The following is a 23,268-nucleotide window of genomic DNA, read 5'->3' on the forward strand; positions in this document are numbered from 1 at the left end:
TCACTGGTGTTATTTGATTGCTGAGGGTGTAAATAAATTGAATTAATATTTGCCCTGCCCAGGCATGTCTGTGCAAAAGTCACCTCATTTAAAACACACAAATGTCCACATTAAGTGTCCAGGAAACTGTGCCTTTCATAGGACAGGTGTTCATCAGAGACAATCTTTATGTAGATTTGGTAGACAGGCCTCAGGTGTCCAGGGAAGAGGAAGAAACTAGACTAAACCATCTTGGGGCAGAGTAATGACTCCTCCAGTGTATGCGCTTCTCGATGGCTCAGATGGTAAAGAGTCCGCCTGCAATGCAGACGACCCAAGTTCTATCCTTGGGTGTGGAAGATCCTCTGGAAGAGGAAACAGTAACGCACTCCAATGTTTCCTGAAGAATGCTATAGACAGAGGAGCCTGGTTGGCTACAATCCAAAGGAGCCTGGTTGGCTACAGTCCATAGGACCCTAAAGAGTTGGACAGGCCTGAGCAACTGACACTTTTGCTTTCAGCCTACTGTACGGAAGGCGGCAGTCTGATGAAAAGGAAGTCCCTAAAATGCATCTTATTCATTCCCGAGAAAGGAACGTAGGTTCCACTCACTAAGACTCATGCACGGAAAGTGCAGGGTGACATTACTGTTCAGTACAGTTCAGTTCAGTTGCTCAGTCATGTCCAACTCTTTGTGACCCCACGAATTGCAGCATGCCAGGCCTGCCTGTTCATCACCAGCTCCCGGATTTTCCCAAGCTCATGTTCATCAAGTCGGTGATTTCATCCAGCCATCTCATCCTCTGTCGTCCCCTTCTCCTTATGCCCCCTATCCCTCCGAGCATCAGGGTCTTTTCCAATGAGTCAACTCTTTGCATGAGGTGGCCAAAGTACTGAAGATAATGGTGACCTCCCTCAAAATATCCCATGCATGTACCTCTAGAGTCCCTGAGCTTAACCCATAGCAGGCCACCACTGACACACACCTTCACCCACCGGAAACTTCTGGACACCCTCAGGCAACTCCAGGACAGTCTGCTGTGGGGTCACTCTTCCTTTCTCCTAGGTCCTGGTACACAAATTCCTGTTGTTCCCTCCAAGAGTATACTTCCCTGTCCTGTGGCAGTTCTGGCAACTCTATGGTGTGGTTAATGGCGAACTCTTCCAGGAGGACTATGCCATACCCACACCCCGAGTCCCTGTCCCTTGACACTCCCAGAACGATCCTTCTGATGAAGCAGAATGGTTACCGCCCTCTTTTTCCACAAGACTGTGGAATGGGCATTGACAGTGGGGAACTGTTGCAAAGAACCAAAGGTGACTCCATGTTGGAACTGTTTCTTTGACTTGCTTTTTGTTGCCATTGTTATTATCATCTCTCACCAGCTACATATTATTTGTAGGGAGGGAACACAGATGCAGATATAGAGAACAGACTTGTGAACACAATGAAGGAAGAAGAGTGCTAAGACCAGTGGAAACCAACATGATTATTACAACTGTTGCAATAATCTCCTAAAAGAAATAGTGTCTAATCTCCCCTTGACTGGCAGTTAGAAAGATCTTCCTAAGATAGGATGGTCCTAGGATACACTCCCAGGGGACACATGTTGCTAAGAGTCCAAAACGAAAACCTGGGAATGCTAGATATACAAAAGTAGAGATAGAAGGGCGATGATGGGATGATAAGGGGTGTGAGTTGGGGTCACATGACCACTCACATTTATCTGAATCAGGGACTTCTCTGGTGGTCCAGTGGTGAGGATTCTGCCCTTCCCTCTCACAGAGTACAGGGTCCATACAGGATTCATCCCCATTGGGGCCTAAGAACCTGCATGCTGCATTCTGTAGCCAAGATAAAGAAACAAACAAGCAAAAAAGGAAAATTAGCATCTTGATCAAAGACCAAAGACAGGAAACGGTCTCAGGATATTCTGAGACATGAAAGCCTTCTATCACGCAGACTTCACGGCTGAAAATACGTCAGGGTAATATACAGAGGAATGTATGAACAAAAGAGATAGCATGCTATTGCAACTGAAAGAAAAGAGAATAAAAGGAAAAAACATAGATATAATGTCGGTCCCCATGAACATGAAGGAAAGTGATCTCCTGAGGATGTGAGCTGAGGATGACCTTGAGATGACAAGCTCTCCTCAAAGGTCTGACTTCAACCCAAATGAAAGATTCTGAACTCTAGTTTTTCCCAGGAGAAGTTCTCACTTAGCTGACTCAGAAACCCTGAATCTCATCGTTTCTTCCTTTCTATACTCAGAACATAACTAATCTTTTAATGTGTTTATTTGATAAATTCCCATGAATGAAGATGAAAGTGAGTTAAATTTGATAAAAAATTTAGAAAAATGACTCACTGTTTCAGTGACCTTGAGTCAGAAAATTTATTTTTTCCATTCAGAATTCTAAAAGTGGCAAGAACAGCTGTCCAGTACTTTTGCTCACTGGGAGAAACAACTGAGTTAGTGAGTAAATATTATATTACAGATTAAATGGGTAGAAGGTTGTCTGGAGAGCAATCACTGAAAATAAACAACTGGTGTGCAATCTTCAGATGACTTTAAGTGGCATTTTTACCAGATCGTCCTCAGTAATTAGGAGGAAAAAGCCCACATTGGGGCAGGAGAAGGTGGTAAATGCTTTGTGCTGACCTGTTCCCCACCTCAGAAAAATAGGAATATTTCCAAGGGTCTCTTAGGAAGTAATGTTCCCTTGGCTAAACCACACAGTCAATCTTTACTTTTAGAAAATAAATGTTAGACTGTCTCCACCATGTTAACAGAACCATGCAGAAGTGAGGCATATGCACCTTGGAGAGCTCATCTCATTTTTGGATCTCATGATAAACAGGAAAATAAATAATTGTCCCCTTGCAATATTGGATGTACTGCAGTTTCTCACTTACTAAAGGTCAAATGCCCGCATCCACGTATGCTTCTCTCAAAACAAATATCATTATCAAAATGACAGAATGCCAGCAGAGTGTATCTCTGCCAACCAGGATCCTGAAGGTGCCTTCTGTTGCACCTGTGGTCATATGAGGAACAACTATTGGCTCACGATGTATCACGCCAGCAGATGCAGGCTATAAAAGTGGCAGCAATTTTGCATCCTCTCCAACCACTGGGACACCCTCAGCTTCTACAGAAGGACTTCAAGAGTCAACAAGATGAAGGCTCTGCTGTGCAGTCTTGTCCTTGGTCTGCTTGTTGCCAGTCAAGGTGAAGCTCACGGAGAGAACTCACAGGTACCAGGGGCATTTGAACGGTGGTCCTAGCTTGGGAGGAAGTCTTAGTGAGTGTTGAGGTGAGTGTCCTTTTCGAGGTTTGGTCATGTGGACGGCTAAGCCTAGCCATGTCCCTGCAACTGAGAATTGCTCCATTCACGGGCTCTATACCTGCTGTTTGTGATGTCTGTATCATCTCTACCATCCATTCACTGGGTCTCATGCCTGTTCACTACTCTTGTAAAATGGAAGGAAGACCACACAGCTGCTGGATTAGGGCTGTTGCATTTGACAAGATAGCTCAAGCTATCTCAGTAATACCTCAATTATTTCCTTAATCTGACATGAGGTTTCCTATGATTTTATACCTAGGGCTGTGTTCGTAAAGATAGGTAACTTCGGCTAAGTGAAAGGGCAGGGAAACTCCTGAGGGATGATGTTGGGCAGAATTTACAGAGATGGACTGCGATTTCTGAAGGGAATTTAACTTTTAGTTCACAGGAAGATGGTTAAACTATTACACGGCAGCCAATAACATAGAGAAGATCACCGAGGGTGGGCCATTCTACGCTTTCATGCGTTACATTGAGTTTGATGAAGAAAATGGCACAATAGTGATGCATTTTTATGTCAAGTAAGTAAAAATCACCCAAAAGGAAAACAACTGTAAACCCCAGACTGAGGGAGGGTGACTCTTCCCTGCCTGCAGGGAGCTCTCTGGGTGGAAGACGCCCTGAGCTGTGAGGCTGGGCAAGTTCTCTGAGTTGGGGGGAGGGTGGTTCCACCGTGAGCCTCCAGGGAATGTCCTGAAAATTCTGCTTAGAGGGAGAACCCGGAAGCACTACTGGCATCAACTCAGTAAAGGGAAGAGGGACACGGCAGAGAGAAGAGGCTCGTGTCCTGGCGCCCAGAGTCCCCACCAGGGGCTGAACTCCTTCCTGCAGAATTTGTAAGAGACAGTTCCCACTGAGCACAGAAGTGAGAGCAAGGGGAGAGCAAACAGTGAGCTCTGCCCTCGGGGCTTCCTCACGGGAGGTTTCATCACCACTGAGTTTCCCAAAGCCTTCGGAGCCCCTAGTGACGTTCCCAAGTCCCTTCCCAGGCGCCTGCCAATGCATGTGACAGGAGTTCCATCCCTGGGTCAGGAAGATCCCCTGGAGGAGGAAATGGCGACCCACTCCAGTATTCTTGCCTGGAGAATCCCACGGACAGAGATGCCTGGAGGGCTACAGTCCAAGGGGTCACAAAGAGTCAGACAGGACTGAGCTATCAAGCACACACACACACAGATCTAAGTACCATTCATGGAATGTCCACTATACCAAAGACAGCTTCCTAGGAACATGAAAGTATGGCAGAAATCAACACATTTGCTCACCAGTTATCCCCCCAAATGAGAACATGTAAACTCAGGTATGCATTGTGTGGAATAAAAATATCAAGAAAAGAAACCACTACATGTTCTATGCTTGGAGACATGGCTTTATAAATATATATAACTGATTGACTGCAGCCATGAAATTAAAAGATGCTTACTCCTTGGAAGGAAAGGTATGACCAACCTAGATAGCATATTCGAAAGCAGAGACATTACTTTGCTAACAAAGGTCCGTCTAGTCAGGCTATGGTTTTTCCAGTGGTCATGTATGGATGTGAGAGTTGGACTGTGAAGAAAGCTGAGCGCTGAAGAATTGATGTCTTTGAACTGTGGTGTTGGAGAAGACTTTTAAGAGTCCCTTGGACTGCAAGGAGATCCAACCAGTCCATTCTGAAGGAGATCAGCCCTGGGATTTCTTTGGAAGGACGGATGCTAAAGCTGAAACTCCAGTCCTTTGGCCACCTCATGTGAAGAGTTGACTCATTGGAAAAGACTTTGATGCTGGGAGGGACTAGGGGCAGGAGAAGAAGGGGACGACCAAGGATGAGATGGCTGGCTGGCATCATGGACTCGATGGATGCGAGACTGAGTGAACTCCGGGAGATGGTGATGGACAGGGAGGCTTGGTGTGCTGCGATTCATGGGGTCGCAAAGAGTCAGACACGACTGAGCAACTGAACTGAACTGAATCTTTCTGAAATCAATTTTACCTGGAATAAGAAATGGCAACCCACTCCAGTATTCTCTCCTAGTCTTAGCTGGTGGCTCCGTGCTTAAGAATCTGTCTGCCAATGCACGAGACATGAGCTCCATCTAGGTCTGGAGGGACGCCACGTGCCCGGGAGCAAGTAAGCCCATGTGCTATGATGACTGAGCTATATGCTATATATAGCTATATGCTCCACAGGAGGAGAATAAACCATGGTGAGAAATCCCGGCACTGCAACTAGAGAGTGATGACCCTTGCCCTCGGCAACAGAGAGCAGCCTGAGTGGCAAAAAGACACAACACACTCAGAAATAGAAACAGTTTTGTTTTTAAAAACAGTTATAAAATTTCTCCAGCACACCTCCTTTTCTTCAGTTCAGTTCAGTTCAGCCACTCAGTCGTGTCCGACTCTTTGCGACCCCATGGACTGCAGCTCGCCAGGCCTCCCTGTCCATCACCAGCTCCCAGAACTTGCTCAAACTCATGTCCATTGAGTCGTGATGCCATCCAGCCATCTCATCCTCTGTCGTCCCCTTCTCCTCCCGCCCTCAATCTTTTTCAGAATCAGGGTCTTTTCCAAGGAGTCAGTTCTTTGCATCAGGTGGCCAGATTATTGGAGTTTCAGCTTCAGCATCAGTGTTTCCAATGAATATTCAAGACTGATGTCCTTTAGGATGGTGGGTCTCCTTGCAGTCCAAGGGACTCTCAGGAGTGTTCTGCAACACCACATTTCAAAAGCATGAATTCTTCAGCACTCAGCTTTCTTGAGAGTCCAACTTCACATCCATACATGACTACTGGGAAAACCATAGGCTCAACTAGATTGACCTTTGTTTGCAAAGCAATGTCTCTGCTTTTCAATATGCTGTCTAGGTTGGTCATCACTTTCGTTCCAAGGAGTAAGCATCTTTTAATTTTATGGCTGCAATCACCATCTGCAGTGATTTAGGAGCCCCCCAAGATAAAGTCAGCCACTGTTTCCACTGTTTCCCCATCTATTGGCCAGGAAGTGATGGGACCGGATGCCATGAACTTCGTTTTCTGAATGTTGAGCTTTAAGCCAACTGTTTCACTCTCCTCATTCACTTTCGTCAAGAGGCTCTTTACTTCTTCTTTACTTTCTGCCATAAGGGTGGTGTCCGCTGCATATCTGAGGTTACTGATATTTCTCCTGGCAATCTAGATTCCAGCTTGTGCTTCTTCCAGCCCAGCATTTCTCATGATGTACACTGCATATAAGTTAAATAAGCAGGGTGACAGTATACAGCCTTGACATAGTCCTTTCCTGATTTGGAATCAGTCGGTTGTTCCATGTTCAGTTCTAACTATTGCTTCCTGACCTGCATACAGATTTCTCAAGATGCAGGTCAGGTTTTCTGGTATTCCCATCACTTGAAGAATTTTCCACAGTTGATTGTGATCCACACAGTCAAAGGCTTTGGCATAGTCAATAAGCAGAAGTAGATGTTTTTCTGGAACTCTCTTGCTTTTGTGATGATCCGATGGATGTTGGCAATGTGATCTCTGTTCCCTCTGCCTTTTTTAAATCCAGCTTGATCATCTGGAAGTTCACAGTTTATGTGCATTTGAGGCCTGGCTTGGAGAACTGTGAGCATTACTTTGCTAGTGTGTGAGATAAGTGCAATTGTGCAGTAGTTTGAGCATTCTTTGGCATTGCCTTTCTTTGGGATTGGAATGAAAACTGACCTTTTCCAGTCCTGTGGCCACTGGTGAGTTTTCCAAATTTGCTGGCATATTGAGTGCAGCACTTCCACAGCATCATCTTTCAGGATTTCAAATAGTTCAACTGGAATGCCATCACCTCCACTAGCTTTATTCGTAGTGATGTTTCCTAAGGCTTACTTGACTTCACATGCCTGGGTGTCTGGCTCTAGGTGAGTGATCACACCATCGTGATTATCTGGGTCATGAAGATCTTTTTTGTAGGGTTTTCCTGTGTATTCTTGCCACCTCTTCTTAATATCATCTGCTTCCGTTATGCCCATACCATTTCTGTCCTTTATTGAGCCCATATTTGCACGAAATATTCTCTTAATAGCTCTTATTTTCTTTAAGAAATCTCTAGTCTTTCCCATTGTACTGTTTTCCTCTATTTCTTTGCACTGATCACGGAGGAAGGCTTTCTAATCTCTCCTTGCTATTCTTTGGAACTCTGCATTCAAATGGGAATATCTTTCCATTATTCCTTTGCTCTTGGCTTCTTTTCTTTTCACAGCTATTCGTAAGGCCTCCCCAGACAGAATTTTGCTTTCATCTTTCAGTGTCCTATCTTTTTGCCATTTCATACTGTCTTTTTCTTTTCTCATCATCAAATTTCTACCCCTAGAGCCGTAGATAAGACAGATCTGCACTTTCTAAATTTTCTGGATCTTCATGCGAGAAAAACATGCTCTATGAATCATTTTCCCCACCTTCCATCACTCAGCACAATGTTTAAAGCAGTTGTCACTGTCTGCATATGCAAAGAATCACGTTTTCCACGCCAAATGAAAGGAGTTTGTCTGCTCAGATAAAATTGTGTGTATTTGAGGTTATATTGGATAATTGTTGTGTTCCCACTTTGTGGTTGTTTTTCAGTGATTTCTATGCATTTCAGTTCCCTAATGACTAAGAGGGCTTCCCTGAAGCTCACTTGGTAAAGAAACAATCTGCCTGCAACGCAGGAGACCCCAGTTCAATTCCTGGGTCAGGAACAACCACTGGAGAAGGGAAAGGCTACCCACTCCAGTATTATGGGCTGGAGAATTCCATGGAATGTATAGGCCATTGGGTCACAAAGAGGCAGAAATGACTGAATGACTTGCACGTTCACTTTCACTGACTAAGAACACTCACCACACTTCACTGTGGGCATTCTTTTCCAAGGTGTCTGTTCAAAAATTAATCCAGTTCCTGTAGGGTTATTTCTCTTTTAGTATTAGTTTCACAAAGATTCTTTATATATGCCAAATGCCCCTTTTTTCACATACATGTACAGAGGACATATGTGAAGCCACTTCCTCTTTTGTTACAGAGGTAACAATATATACGTATCATATATTATATGCATAAATTTCTTCATAACATATAAGCACATCACGTGTACTTAAGTGTTTGCTTGTGCAAGTGTCTTTGTGAGTGTGAAATGTGTCTGTATACAGATATGTGTCTTTCAGGTTTAATCCTCATATGGTATTGTGATGGAGGAACACTGTGTATTTGGAGAAAATTAAACATTTTTAAATTTTGTGATTTTTGGCTCTCATACTGTCTACTGAGGGCTTCCCTGGTGGTTCTTACATTGTGTAATGAGGCCTGGAGGATCTCATATTGTCTCGTAAGGCCTGATGGCTCTCATATGGTCTACTAAGGGCTTCCCTGGTGTCTCAGAGGGTAAGAAATCTGCCCGTAATACAGGAGACCCAGATTCGATCCCTGGGTTCGGAAATTCCCCTGGAGAAGGAAAGGGCAACCCACTCCAGTCTCCTTGCCTGGAGAATTCCACAGACAGAGGAAGAGACCGGTGGGCTACAGTCCATGGGGTCGCAGAGAGTCGGACACAACTGAGTGACAAACACTTCCACTTTCGTTGTCTAATGGCTCACTGCCAGGGCTGTGACAATCCCCCAGGTTTGTCATGATGCCTATGCCTCTCTGTTTTCAGAAACTATATATATAAAGGAAAAGTTCATCCTTTTCCTTTCTTCCTAAAATTCTAGATTTCTCTATGTTTATTGGCTTTACACCTGACCTGTCTGTATCTGCAGGTTGTCATTGTAACTACTAGTCAGATTTAGTGTGTAGACAAACCATCCTTGTCACTTGACAGTGACTGCATACGAGACAACATATTTTGTCCCTTTTGAAGGTCAAATTGTTCACCAGCACTGAGGTGATACCTGACACATATTCTTGGGTGTCATACAGAAAGAATGCTAATTATACATCAAATTTTTATTGTCTTACTCAACTACCTTGAATATGCATTTTTTTTTTTTAAGGGAGAATGGAGAATGCCTAGAAAAATATGTCTCAGGCACAAAGGAAGGAAACTTTTATGCTGTTGACTGTAAGTATGAATGTTTCACTGGAAAGAGTATATTCAGGTAGAAATCTTGGTCTCATCTTTCTTCAATAACCCCATACATCTGAATTCTGCTCCTACTAAAAATCAGAGGTCAGGGACTGAAGCGTCTCCCCTCAATGGAGTGTAACTCAACGAGACCAGATCCAGACATCCTAGACTGTGAAGTTAAGTGGACCTTACGAAGCATTATATGAACAACGTTAGTGGAGGTGACAGAATTCAAGCTGCGCTCTTTAAAATCCTAAAAAACAATGCTGTTAAATGGCTGCAGCAATGTGTCAGCAACTTTGGAAAACTCGGCAGTGGCCACAGACCTGGAAAAGGTCAGTTTCTGTCTCAATCGCCAAGACAGAAAATGACAAAGAACGTTCCAACTACCACACCGTCGGGCTCATTTCTCATGTGAGCAAGGTACTGCTCACAGTCTTACAAGTTAAGATTCAGCAGTACATGATCAGACAGCTTCCAGCCGTATAAGCATGATTCAGAAAAGGCAGATGAACCAGATCAAATTCTCAACATTCACTGGATCATGGAGAAAGCAAGGCAATTCTAGAAAGAAAAAAAAAAAGTTTTTTCCTTTCTGCTTCATTGACTATGGTAAAGCCTTTGACTGTGTGGATCACAACAAAGTGTGGAAAATTCTAAAAGATATGGGAATACCAGATTGCCTTACCTGGCTCCAGAGAAACCTGTATGTGGGTCAGTCAGCAACAGTGAGAACTGGACATGGAACAAAGGACTGGTTCCCATTGGGAAAAGAGTACAAGATATCCTCATGTGGCTTCTATAACTTATATGCAGAGCACATCATGCCAAATGCCAGGCTGGATGAATGACAAGCTGGAATCAAGATTGCTGGCAGAAATATCAACAGCATCAGATATGCAGATGATACCACTTTAATGGAAGATAATGAAAAGGAACTAAGAGTCTCATGATGAGGGTGAACGAGGAGACTGAAAAAGCTGGTCTGAAACTCCACATTCAGAAACGCTAAGATCATGGCATCTGGTCCCCTCACATTATGGAAATAGAAAGTGGTAAGACTGGAAGCAGTGACAGGTTTTATCTTTTTGGGCTCGAAAATCACTGTGGATTGTGACTGCATCCACGAAATTGAAGAAAATTTGTATTTGGGAGGAAAGATATGACAACCCAAGGCAGCTTATTAAAATGCAAAGACATCACTTTGCCAACAAAATCCGTTTACTCAACAGTATTTTTTTTTCCCCCTTGTTATGTATGGATTGGAGATTTGGAGCGTAAAGAAAGCTGAGAACCAAGGAACAGATGCTTTGAAGGATGGTGCTAGAGAAGACTCTTGAGAGTCCCTCAGACTGCAAGGAGATCAAATCAATCCATTGTAAAGGAAATACATTCTGAATATTCATTGGAAGGACCGATACTGAAGCTGAAGTCCCAGTACGTTGGCCACATGTTGCGAAGAACTGACTCATTGGAAAAGACCCTGATGTTGGGAAAGTTTGAAGGCAGGAGGAGAAGGGGATAACAGAGAATCAGACGGTCGGATGGCATCATCGACTCAAAGGACATGAAGTTGAGCAAACTCTGGAAGATCGTGGAGGACTGAGGAACTTGGTGTGGTACACTTCGTGGAGTCATGGAGAGTCAGACGTGGCATCGCGATTATATATCAACCAGAACAACGTGGCTAAACATGAGTGCACAATTTCGCTTTCATAGAATTCTCACAGATAGTTTACAACAGGCTTATGAACTGAGGTCTCGGGGTCTATCTTGAGGTGGCACATTAGTGCCATTCACTATTTAAAAACAATCTTATAATATCTTAGTCCATTCAAGATGAGATGGATGAACTTGAACTCAAGGAAATCATCGTGAGTTCAACCATAAAGGCAGCTTCTATACAAAGCAATGGGCATGCTGGCCCGGCTTTGTATCTCTGAGCTCTTTATAATGGCCCTAAATAACATTATTGTTTTCACATGCCCTAAGGGAAACATGTTTGATTAAAATTTAAGTAGATCAATATGTGATTATAACCCTTGCCTAAATTAAGTAGTCACACAGTACATATGCTATAGCCACAAATTAGTAAAATTCAGGCCTGAAATATTTCCCCATACTTTGATCGATAACTTCTGATACTTGAGGTTTTCTAAATTATGCCTTCATTTTTTCCTTACTCCCACTATATGGTTTCTTTTGGCTGAATCATGAATGCTTCCACTGTGTTTACTCTTCTCCATTTTTGCAACCCATTTTAGCTTGATTTTTATGCAATGACTAAACAAGGGAGAAAAACGTAAGTGCAAGACTTCTCGGAAGGTCTCTTGGGGACCAGCCATTGCAGCCTTCAGCTTTGTTTTGGGGATTGTAAGGTGCACCTGCATCAGGCCCAGTACAGCAGTGGCCTTGATGGTGAGCTGACACCCAGAAGACAGGTTACTCTCACTGTCTCATCCATTCATGAACATGACAGTCAATTCAGAGATGCTGCTATGCCCACCTTGTGAAGCCATGGTGAACCACAGGTGGTCACTGATAATCTGAGGACATGCATAGTCTGAACTAAGCTGTCCCAATGTGAGCAAGGCCGGTGGACTCAGCGTGGCCTTGGGAAAATTGCATATTCTCGTCAGGGCTCTGAGACTCTGAAGCTGCCAGAGTCCAGCTCCAGCAGCCAGGGATTCAACCTGAAGGGGTGAGTGGTGTCGGCGAGAAACGAGACAGCCTCCCAGTTTTCTGGGACTGCCTATTTATTTCAAGTTTAAGATTTTCTTTTATACTTTTACAAAAACATTAGGTCAAAGGTTTGACATTTTCAGTTCCCCCTCACCCAGACTTATTATCTCCGTAAATCATTATTGCCTTTCAAACAGAGTTCCTGCTTCAGCGATTCTCCCCAAATCAGCTTTAACATCTGCTATCTACTTCCTCTTATGTGTCCTATAGTTAATGTGTGGTTACATTGTAACTCATGCTACATTCCTCAGTTTATTTATCTCTCTAAATCCTGTTTGCCCGTAACATCCTGAGCTCACTCTCTCTTAAAAAGGCTTCTAGCTAGTATCTCTAAAATTCCTAACCTCTATAAGCTACAGTAAAATGTACTAACATTACAACATTCCTTAAATCTTCAGCTTCTATTTTAATTATTTCTGAGCCTTAAATTCAGTAAACTCCTTTGCCATAAACATTTCCTTCACAAATAGGCTTCAGAGAGCAATCCCTCCCATGTCCTCAAGCTGCGGCCTATGTGCTCATCCTGGAACACTCTTTTGTAAAAGTCCTTGAACAAATGTCAGTGACTAACTTTATGAATTCTTTTCTGAGCACAGCTGCAGAAGGTTTTGCACCTTCTCATGCTCCTCTCAAGAACAATAAGCACCTTAATATTCCTTTTCAGTCAACTCAGCCGAGGAGAGGAAAAAAAAAAAAAAGTCAGAATCACAAGGCCTGACTCCTTCATCCCGGGTCTGTGCCTGTGGGAAGGAGAATGGGTTGAGGGTGCCTCCATTTTGTCAGTAATGCATAACATGGCTCCCGACATGAAGCTGCTTTGGCTGCCTTTTTTTCCCCAAGCACGCTAATAATTTTCATTGTTTCAGAGACTGAGCAATGGTGTTTGCATGCTCCAGGAACACAGATGGGGATTTTTACATTCCATGTTGCTGAGATTGCAGGAAGGTGAGGTGGAGGCCAGGAGAGAGAGAATGGACAGAGAGAGTGTAGTGTGACCCACAGTAGGTCGGAGCTGCTCCTTGTCCAGACACATGGGGCAGAGTGGACAGGCATTGTAGAGTGGACAGGCAGGGCAGAGAGGAGGGGCAGCACTCCAGGTTGGGAAGGATGTCGCCTCTAGGTGGTCACTGCCTACATGTCCCAGCAGGTGAGTTGTCTTCACACCAGCAGATATGGCGGTAGTCTGTGTCAGAATCCCGACTGAGGGGCTTGGGAAACACAATCCTTAAAGTGTTCACATGGTTGCCTGGCTTGTGCAGGCAGTCAGGAAGGTAATGAACACAAGGTAGGTTGATTTTTGTCAAGAGAAAACAATGTCATGGCTGGGGTCACAGAAATACAAAGAATTTTTGAACCCGGACTTGATAATATGTGTATGTTGTTTAAAACACTCTTGGGGACTTCCCTGGTGGTCCCGGGGATAAGAATCTGCCTGCCAGGGCAGGAGACATAGGTTCAATCCCTTATCCGAGAAGATCCCACATGCTGTGGGGAACTAAGCTCATGCACCACAACTACTGATCCTGCACTCTAGAACCCCCGAGCTGCAACTACCAAAGCCCATGCTCCCCAGAGTCTGTGCTCAGCAACAAGAGAAGGCACAGCAATGAGAAGCCTGCACACCACACCTAGACTGCACTCCACAGTCACCACACGTGGAGGAAGCCCACGGGCAGCAGGGAAGACTCAGCAAGTCGAAAATAAATACATAAACAAGCAGAAAAAGAATCCGTTAAGTTTATCAGAACACACGTTCTATGAAGCATCTTAATAAGAGAGCAAAGAGTGACTGGCTCATTGTAGGAAAAGGTGAGGATGAGGAAAATTCTTGCCTCCTTACCTTGCCACCGTTAACAGTAGCATTCTGTGCACGCATGAAGTGAGTGGGTCCATGCTCGATGGGCTGTTGTTCATGCCCGCCACGTGTCACGATAATCTAACTGACAACAAGGTAAGGTGGAGCTGTTTGTATCTTTTCTCTCTCCCGTAGACGCGGGTCACAGTGAATTTCAACTCATTAGTGGGGACGAGAACACTCTCTTAACCCACACTGTCAATGTGGATGAACATGGCAAGGAGACGGAACTGGTGCAATTCTTCGGTGGGTATGACATCCTATAATTTCCATAACCATTGTCATGTAACACGTACACTGTCAGGAGATTCATTCAGAATAGCAGGAGGTGCTGACAGTATTCCATATTCATGGAGCAAGGCCTGTATCTTTATGCTCACTGAATTAAGGATCCTGGAGGTACTCTTCCAAGAAACAGGGGGCCATAAAATGAAGACTATCACATCATCAGACATTGCAAAATGATTTCTATCTCTTGAAATTTTTTAAAATGAAGTTTTACTAGAATATTTTCTTTTACACATGTCAACAAATTTGAAGCCATATCTATAATGAGTCTGACTTTACCTCATGTTTAAAATTTTATTTATTTTTTAATTGAAGGATAACTGCTTTGTAGATTGTACTGTTTTCTGCCAAACATCAACATGCATCAGCCATAGTTATACATATGCTTGTGTGAAAGTTGCTCAGTTGTGCCTGACTCTTTGTGACCCCGTGATCCATGGGATTCTTCAGGCCAGAATACTGCAGTGGGTAGCCTTTCCCTTCTCCAGGGTAACTTCCCAACCCACAGATCAAGCCCAGGTCTCCCAGAGTGCAGGAGGATTCTTTACCAGCAGAGCCACAAGGGAAGCCCATAGGTATACATATATCCCCCCACTTTTGAAACTCCCTCTCATCTCCCTCCCCATCCACCCCCCACCCCCGGTTGATACAGAGCCTCTGTTTGAGTTCCCTGAGACATACAGCAAATTTCCATTGGCTATCTCTTTTACATATGGACAAGTCAGTTTCCATGTTACTCTCTCCATACATCTCACCATCTCCTCCCCTCTCCCCATGCCCATAAGTCTCTTCTCTATGACTGTTTCTCCACTGATGCCCTGCAAAGAAATTCATTATCAGTACCATCTTTCTAGATTCCATATATGCACATTCCCTATGTATGTGTTAGTATGTGATACCAGTTTTCTGATGCACTGTAAGCCTTGGAAGAGACACTTATAAAGTTTTGCCCTTTTCCATGTTTCAAGTGCATTGTTCTTATGAACATTGACATTACCCCCTCAAGGCACTGAGAGGGGTGTGTGTGATGGGGACAACAGGGGTCTATTTCAGCAAAGGTTATGGGTAGAATGGTAGGTTCACGAAAGAGTAAATCACCCCATGTTATTATGTGTCATGAGGTGAATGTGTCCGTGGAAGAGGAGAAAGCTGTTTCCTATTAAGCTTGGTGTACAAACAGATATGACTGACAGGTCCACATGCGAGGAAGGTGAGAGAAGCAGGTAGGTTCCATATTAGTCATGATGATCCTGGCAAGTCTTTGTCATCCAGCTCCTGATGCTGAGAAGTAGGGTGTCCTGAACAGCAAGTTGGACTGGGCTCAATTCTTAACACAGAAAGCACATGTCTGTGTCATGGGAACCACTGAAACCTCTGAGATTATACAAGTGAACATCTGATTGTCACGTTCCATTTCTTGTTCTGTAGATTTAGAAATTTCCGTGGGTTCCCAGGGGTCAACAATCCTGTTTTTTGCATGGTGATTTTACAGGCACAGGAAATAATGTTGAATCACAAGACAAAGAAGAGTACTACAACGCAGTGAGAGAAAAAGGGATTCCAGAAGAAAATATCGTGAACTTCATCGATATTGGTAAAGGAATTATACCTTTTCCCCTGACCATACCACTCAACTGGTGTGTAAAAATCAGAAAACAAGTCAACTTATTCAAAGTTTCTTCTTCCACAAGTAATCTCTTTAAAGATCCGATATTACAAGAAAGGAAGGAAGGAAGAAAGAAAGAAAACTTGGAAACGCTGGGGAATGTTAGTAATCGGTGGCTCTTTTATTTCTCCCTTTTTTTTTTTTCCCCTAGATAACTGTCCAGAGGAGTGAAACAAAGTGACTCTGACACTTCTGTAAGTAAACACAGTCCATTATTAGCGCTGCCCCTTCCAGATGAAGTAATAAGGTCACACTGTTATTTCATATGTGTGAAATATTTGCCCCAACAATTTAAATGTGTCACTAAAGAATTTTTTTGTTCCATAATTTCGCTGCTCTTGAGCCATACTATTGCAAACAGTTTGGTTGATTAACGCCAAGCAGCCGTGGTGAGAGAGTCTTATCCTGCAGGAATCTTGCAGACCAGAGTCATCAGACAGAAGCAGGAATCCCGAGTTGGTGGAAATTATTAGTGTTCCCATCAGTCCTGATCTCGTGGTTGTCCCCACACATTCCTCCTCCAATAGAATCGGTATTAAAGAGAGCTCTGCTTCCCTGAAGCAGGGTTTCCCAGATAGCTCAGTTGGTAAAGAATCCACCAGAAATGCAGGAGACCCCAGATTGATTCCTGGGTCTGGAAGATCTGCTGGAGAAGGGAAAGGCTACCCACTCCAGTATTCTTGGGCTTCCCTTGTGGCTCAGCCAGGGAGACCTGGGTTTGATCCCTGGGTTGGGAACATTGCCTGGAGAAGGGAAAGGCTTCTCCAGTATCCTGGTGTGGTGAATTCCATGGACTATCATGGTCCATGGGATTACAAGGAGTTGGACATGACTGAGCAACTTTCACTTTCATGCTTTCTGCAAGACCTGTGTTTGATCTCATATGATTCACACAGAACCAGTAAATGCCTTCCAACGACACTGTCTGAAACATGCATTTGTGATATATTCCTACTCGGAAGATGTTCCAAAAGTGAGATGTTTAAACTTTCTAAACTAATACATCATCCAGAAAGGACACTGATCTTAGCTAAAGTATGGCTTACAATGTTCTGTCGAGAAAGATTCTTAACAAAAAGAGCGACTAAAAGCACTAGGGTCCAGGTGAATGTGATAACAGTCAAGTGGTACGTATATTCGATGGACCATTACTCAGCGAGAAACAAAAGCAAATAAATCTGTTTATAGCAGCATGGGTGGACCTGGATATTTGTCACGCTGAGTGCAATAAGTCAGAAAGAGAAACACAAATGCCATAAACGTCACTTATAGTTTTCAGTTTAGTTCATTCACTGTTGTGTCCAACTCATTGTGACCCCATGGACTGCTGTATCCCAGGCCTCCCTGTCCATCATGAAGTCTCGAAGCTTGCTCTAACTCATGTCCATTGATTCGGTGATGACACCCAACCATCTCATCCTTTCTCGTCCCCTTCTCCTCACGCCTTCAATCATCCCCAGCATCAGGGTCTTTCCAAATGGGTCATTTCTTGGCTTCAGGTGACCAAAGGATTGCAGTTTCAGCTTTAGCATCAGTCCTTCCAATGCATATTCAGGACTGATTTCCTATAGGATGGACGTGTTGGGTCTCCTTGCAGTCCCAGGGACTCTCAAGGCACTTCTCCAACACCACAGTTCAAAAGCATCAATTCTTTGTCACTCATCTTTCTTTATACTGCACCTTTCAGTTTAGTGTAGATAAAATGCCATGGTTCAGATGGTCATAAATCTGCCAACAATGCAGGAGACCCACATTCAATCCCTGGGCCTGGAAGATCCCCTGGAGAGGGAAATGGCAATACACTCCAGTATTCTTGCCTGGAGCATCTCCATGGACAGAGGAAGCTGGTGGGCTGCAGTCCATGGGGTCACAAAGAGTTGAACACGACTGAGTGACATTCACTTTCGCATAGATATCACTTCTGCTTGGAATCTAAAACATGACACGGAGGAACTTGTTTACAAAACAGAAACAGACTCACAGACGTGGAGAACAGACCTGAGGTTGCCAAGTGGCAGGGGTTGAGAAGAGAAGGATTGGGAGTTTTGCAGTTGAAAAGTGAATGTGAAAGAAAGCATTAGTTGCTCAGTTGCGTCCGACTCTCTGCAACCCCGTGGAACATAGCCCTCCAGGCTCCACTCTGCATGGGATTCTCCAAGCAAAAGTACTGGAGAGGGTAGCCATTCCCTCCTATAAAAGATCTCACCAACACAGGGTTCGAACGTGGGTCTCCTGAATTGCAGGCAGATACCTTACTGTCTGAGAAATTTGGGGTTAGTAGATGCAAAGTATTATATACAGGATGGATAGAGAACAAGGTCCACCTGCATTGCACAGGGGACTGTATGCAGCACTCTGTAAAACCCAAATGGGAAAAGAATCTGAAAAAGAAGAGATACTCACTCTTGTATGTACAATCACTTGGCTGTACACCTGAAATTAATGCAACATTTATAATCAACTATACTCTTATATTTAAAAAAAGTAAAGAAGGTAATTCTGGAGGACCCAAAAGACAAAAGGTTCAGGATTAGAGTTGTTTGCTCCAAATACAGAGCCTGAAAATCATCCTTAGATGAAGATGTACATGCACTGTGGAATCCTTACTCATAGAATCAATCCTCAGTGGGAAATCTCCAACCTTATGTACATCCTGGGGACCATTCCACAGGAAAAATGCTGTCAGAGAGATGTGCAGTGTTGAGGTCCACCTGGAATTGGACACTGGATCAGCCTACTGCCTGAGGCTCACCCTTGTGAGCTGGCACATAGTCAACTCTACTAAACCTTTGATTCTCTCTTATTCCCCTACAGAAAGAGTCACTGAGACCAGACACGTCCTCGTCTCCGTGGAATCAAGATCAACAACATGAAGATGACTTTCCTGGTTCCTGATTAACATGATCCTGCTCTCTTCACACTCGCACCCTCTCTCCCATCTCATCTCTCCTCGTCATTAAATAATGTCCTCATTGGTGTTATTTGATTGCTGAGGGTTTAAATAAATTGAATTAATATCTGCCCTGCCCAGGCATGTCTGTGCAATAGTCACCTCTTTTAAAACACACAGATGTCCACATTAAGTGTCCAGGAAACTGTGCCTTTCATAGGACAGGTGTTCACCAGAGACAATCTTTATGTAGACTTGGTAGACATGCCCTCAGGTGTCCAGGGAAGAGGAAGGAACTAGACTAAACCATCCTGGGGCAGAGTTATGACTCCTCCAGCATATGCGCTTCTCGATAGCTCAGATGGTAAAGAGTCCACCTGCAATGCAGACGACCCAAGTTCTATCCTTGGCTGAGGAAGATCCTCTGGAAGAGGAAATGGTAACGCACTCCAATATTTCCTGAAGAATGCCATGGACAGAGGAGCCGGGTTGGCTACAGTCCATAGGATCCTAAAGAGTTGGACAGGCCTGAGCAACTGACACTTTCACTTTCAGCCTACTGTATGGAAGGAGGCAGTCTGATCAAAGAAAAGTCCCTAAAATGCATCTTATTCATTCCTGAGAAAGGAACGTAGGTTCCACTCACTAAGACTCATGCACGAAAAGTGCAGGGTGACATTACTGTTCAGTACAGTTCAGTTCAGTTGCTCAGTCATGTCCAACTCTTTGTGACCCCACGAATTGCAGCATGCCAGGCCTGCCTGTCCATCACCAACTCCCGGATTTTCCCAAACTCATGTTCATCAAGTCGATGATTTCATCCAGCCATCTCATCCTCTGTCGTCTCCTTCTCCTTATGCCCCCAATCCCTCCGAGCATCAGGGTCTTTTCCAATGAGTCAACTCTTTGCATGAGGTGGCCACAGTACTGAAGATAATGGTGACCTCCCTCAAAATATCCCATGCATGTACCTCTAGAGTCCCTGCACTTAACCCGTAGCAGGCCACCACTGACCCACACCTTCACCCACCGGAGACTTCTGGACACCCTCAGGCAAGTCCAGGACAGTCTGCTGTGGGGTCACTCTTCATTTCTCCTGGGTCCTGGTGCACAAATTCCTGTTGTGCCCTCCAACAGTCTATTTCCTTGTCCTGTGTCAGTTCTGGCAACTCTATGGTGTGGTTAATGATGAATTCTTCCAAGAGGACTATGCCATACCCACACCCAGAGCCCCTGTCCCTTGACACTCCTTGAACGATCCTTCTGATGAAGCAGAATGGTTACCGCCCTCTTTTTCCACAAGACTGTGGAATGGGCTTTGACAGTGGGGAACTGTCACGAAGAACCAAAGGTGACTCCATGCTGGAACTGTTTCTTTGACTTGCTTTTTGTTGCCATTGTTATTATCATCATACATTACGGCCTGCCTCAGACGACCCTCCCCTTCAGCCTGACTGTTAACGTGCCTTTTCTCAGCTCACAGGGAGATAAACTGACCCTGCCCAGCTATGAAGAGAAGAACCTAACACACGCATTGCAGAGGCTGGCCAATCCTGACATGTTCTGCAAGGCTGAGAATCCTCTGTGCTCCACTTCCTCGCGGTGTCTAGCTCTCTCTTCTGCCTTTTGACTTCGCTTTGCCATGTCTTCTCTCCCTCTGGCTCTGTAAAAGAACCTGGCCTCCAGACCCTGACAAGGTGGCTACTTTGAGACATTGGTCTTCCATCTTCTCAGCCGACTGTCCAAAGAAAGTCATGTTGCTTGTCTCCCCACCTTTCTCGGATTCACTGCTCTGTCAGGAGGACAACTAGAGAGTCCACGTGCCATAACAAAAGATCCCAGCTATGTCAAAACAGAGATTTTGCTGCTGCAACTAAGACCCGGCACGGACAAATAAACAAATGCATATATAAATAAATATAATGCACATTTCTGTAATAAAAGTTATATGCACGGGTACTTTCTTTAAAATAGTGGGCTTGTGTTTTATTGTCTCAACTTTAGACTCGAACTGCATTGCAACCTTGGTCGTGTATCCTTGAGGGAACCTGGAATTTTGAGTGGCCAAGATCAATAGCCTCCTTGCACTGTTTAGTTAGGAGTTGCGCAATCTAAGATGTAAAAACAGTGGTTACAGAAAAAAAGAGACAGGTAAAACAAAATTAATAACCTGTCGTTAGAGACTTCTCAGTTCCAAAAACAGGAATAAATTTGAGGAGACCACAGGAACATGTACCAAGCAGTACTTAGTGTTATTTGGAGGCAGTTACAGCAGTAATGTTTCTTAAGATGATTCTGTTTTTATTTATTAGTCTATTGCCTGCAATTTGACCAATATTAGTGACATTTGGGATTCAAGGGCATATGAGTCCTTTCAGTACAAAGCAATAGGATTTTTTTTCCTTTTATCAGTTACCTTAAGGATGAAAACTTTTTTCCTTTCTATTCTATCTTTTAATTGGTTGAGAATGCTTGACAATATTCTCTTGGCTTCTGCCATTACAACAATGCAAATCAGCCATAATTATTATTAATCATCACCTTTTTGAGCCCCCTAGCCCCCTCCCCTCACCCCAACTTAACCCTCCAGGTCATCACAGTGTGCGTCTCTGGACTCCCTGTGTTTCGGCAACTTCTCACCAGCTACATATTATTTGCAGGGAGGGAACACAGATGCAGATATAGAGAACAGACTTGTGAACACAGTGAGGGGAGAAGAGTGCTAAGACCAGTGGAAACCAACATGATTATTACAACTGTTGCAATAATCTCCTAAAAGAAATAGTGTCTAATCTCCCCGTGACTGGCAGTTAGAAAGATCTTCCTAAGATAGGATGGTCCTAGGATACACTCCCAGGGGACACATGTTGCTAAGAGTCCAAAACGAAAACCTGGGAATGCTAGATATACAAAAGTAGAGATGGAAGGGTGATGATGGCATGATAAGGGCTGTGAGCTGGGGTCACATGACCACTCACATTTATCTGAATCAGGGACTTCTCTGGTGGTCCAGTGGTGAGGATTCTGCCCTTCCCCTGCACAGAGTACAGGGTCCACACAGGGTTCATCCCCACTGGGGACTAAGAACCTGCATGCTGCATGGTGTAGCCAACATAAAGAAATAAACAAACAGAAAAGGAAAATTAGCATCTTGATCAAAGACCAAAGACAGGAAACGGTCTCAGGATATTCTGAGACATGAAAGCCTTCTATCACGCAGACTTCATGGCTGAAAATATGACAGGGTAATATACAGAGGAATGTATGAACAAAAGAGATAGGATGATATTGCAACTGAAAGAAAAAAGAATAAAAGGAAAAAACATAGATATAATGTCGGTCGCCATGAACATGAAGGGAAGTGATCCTCTGAAGATGTGAGCTGAGGATGACCTTGAGATGACAAGCTGTCCTCAAAGCCCTGACTTCAACCCAAATGAAGGATTCTGAGCTCTGATCGGTCGCAGGAGTAGCCAGTTCTAAGTCAATTCTCACTTAGTTGACTCAGGAAAAATGAATCTCATTTCGTAATTTGTATACTGAGAACAAAATAAATCTTTTACTGTATTTGGTTGAAAATTACTGTGAATGAAGATGAAGATAAGTAACATTTGGTAACAAATACAAAGAAGAAAGACTGTTTCAGTGACCTTGAGTTAGGAAATGTATTTTTTCCATTCAAAATTCTAAAAATTGCAAAGACTGATGTCCAAATTTTTTGCTAGCTGGGAGAAAGAACTGAGGTAGTGAGTCAATATCATACTACAAAGCAAATGCCTAAAAGAGTGTCTGGAAAGAAATCACTGAAAATAAACTACTGATGTGCCCTCTTCAGATGAGGTTATGGGGCATTTGAACGGATCGTCCTCTTAGTACTTAAGAGGAGAAAGACCACATTGGGGCAGGAGGAGGTGATAAATGCTAGGTGACCTGCTCCTCTCCTTAGAATAATAGGAGTCTTTCCAAGGGTCTCTGAGGAAATAGTGTTCCCTTGGCTAAACCACACAGTCAATCTTTACTTTTAGAAAATAAATGTTACACTGTCTCCTCCACGTTAAGGAAACGATGCAGAAGTGAGGGATATGTACCTTGGACAGCTCATCTCATTTTGGATCTCATGATAAACAGGAAAATAAATAATTATCCTGTTGCAGTACTGAATGTACTGCAATTTCTCAATTACTAAAGGTCAAATGACGCATCCATGTATGCTTCTCTCGAAACAAATATCACTATCAAAATGACAAAATGCCAGCAAAGTGTATCTCTGCCAACCAGGATCCTGAAGGTGCCTTCTGTTGTACCTGTGATCATATGAGGAACAGCCATTGGCTCATGATGTGTCACGCCAGCAGATGCAGGCTATAAAAGTGGCAGCAATTTTGCATCCTCTCCAACCACTGGGACACCCTCGGCTTCTACAGAAGGACCTCAAGAGTCAACAAG

At 43.8% G+C, this 23,268-nt stretch overlaps 1 protein-coding gene across 1 annotated transcript; it reads left to right on the plus strand.

The window, feature by feature from the left end:
* Positions 1 to 3,163: 3,163 nt before the first annotated feature.
* Positions 3,164 to 18,827, plus strand: LOC128069683 (odorant-binding protein-like). Its single transcript, XM_052662793.1, has 7 exons — positions 3,164 to 3,241; positions 3,715 to 3,854; positions 9,308 to 9,375; positions 14,114 to 14,224; positions 15,759 to 15,860; positions 16,829 to 16,905; positions 18,747 to 18,827. The coding sequence occupies exons 1-7, from the start codon at positions 3,164 to 3,166 to the stop codon at positions 18,825 to 18,827; spliced, it is 657 nt and encodes a 218-aa protein (XP_052518753.1).
* Positions 18,828 to 23,268: the final 4,441 nt, after the last annotated feature.

Source organism: Budorcas taxicolor, chromosome X (genome assembly GCF_023091745.1).
Source record: "Budorcas taxicolor isolate Tak-1 chromosome X, Takin1.1, whole genome shotgun sequence".
NCBI lineage: Eukaryota > Metazoa > Chordata > Mammalia > Artiodactyla > Bovidae > Budorcas > Budorcas taxicolor.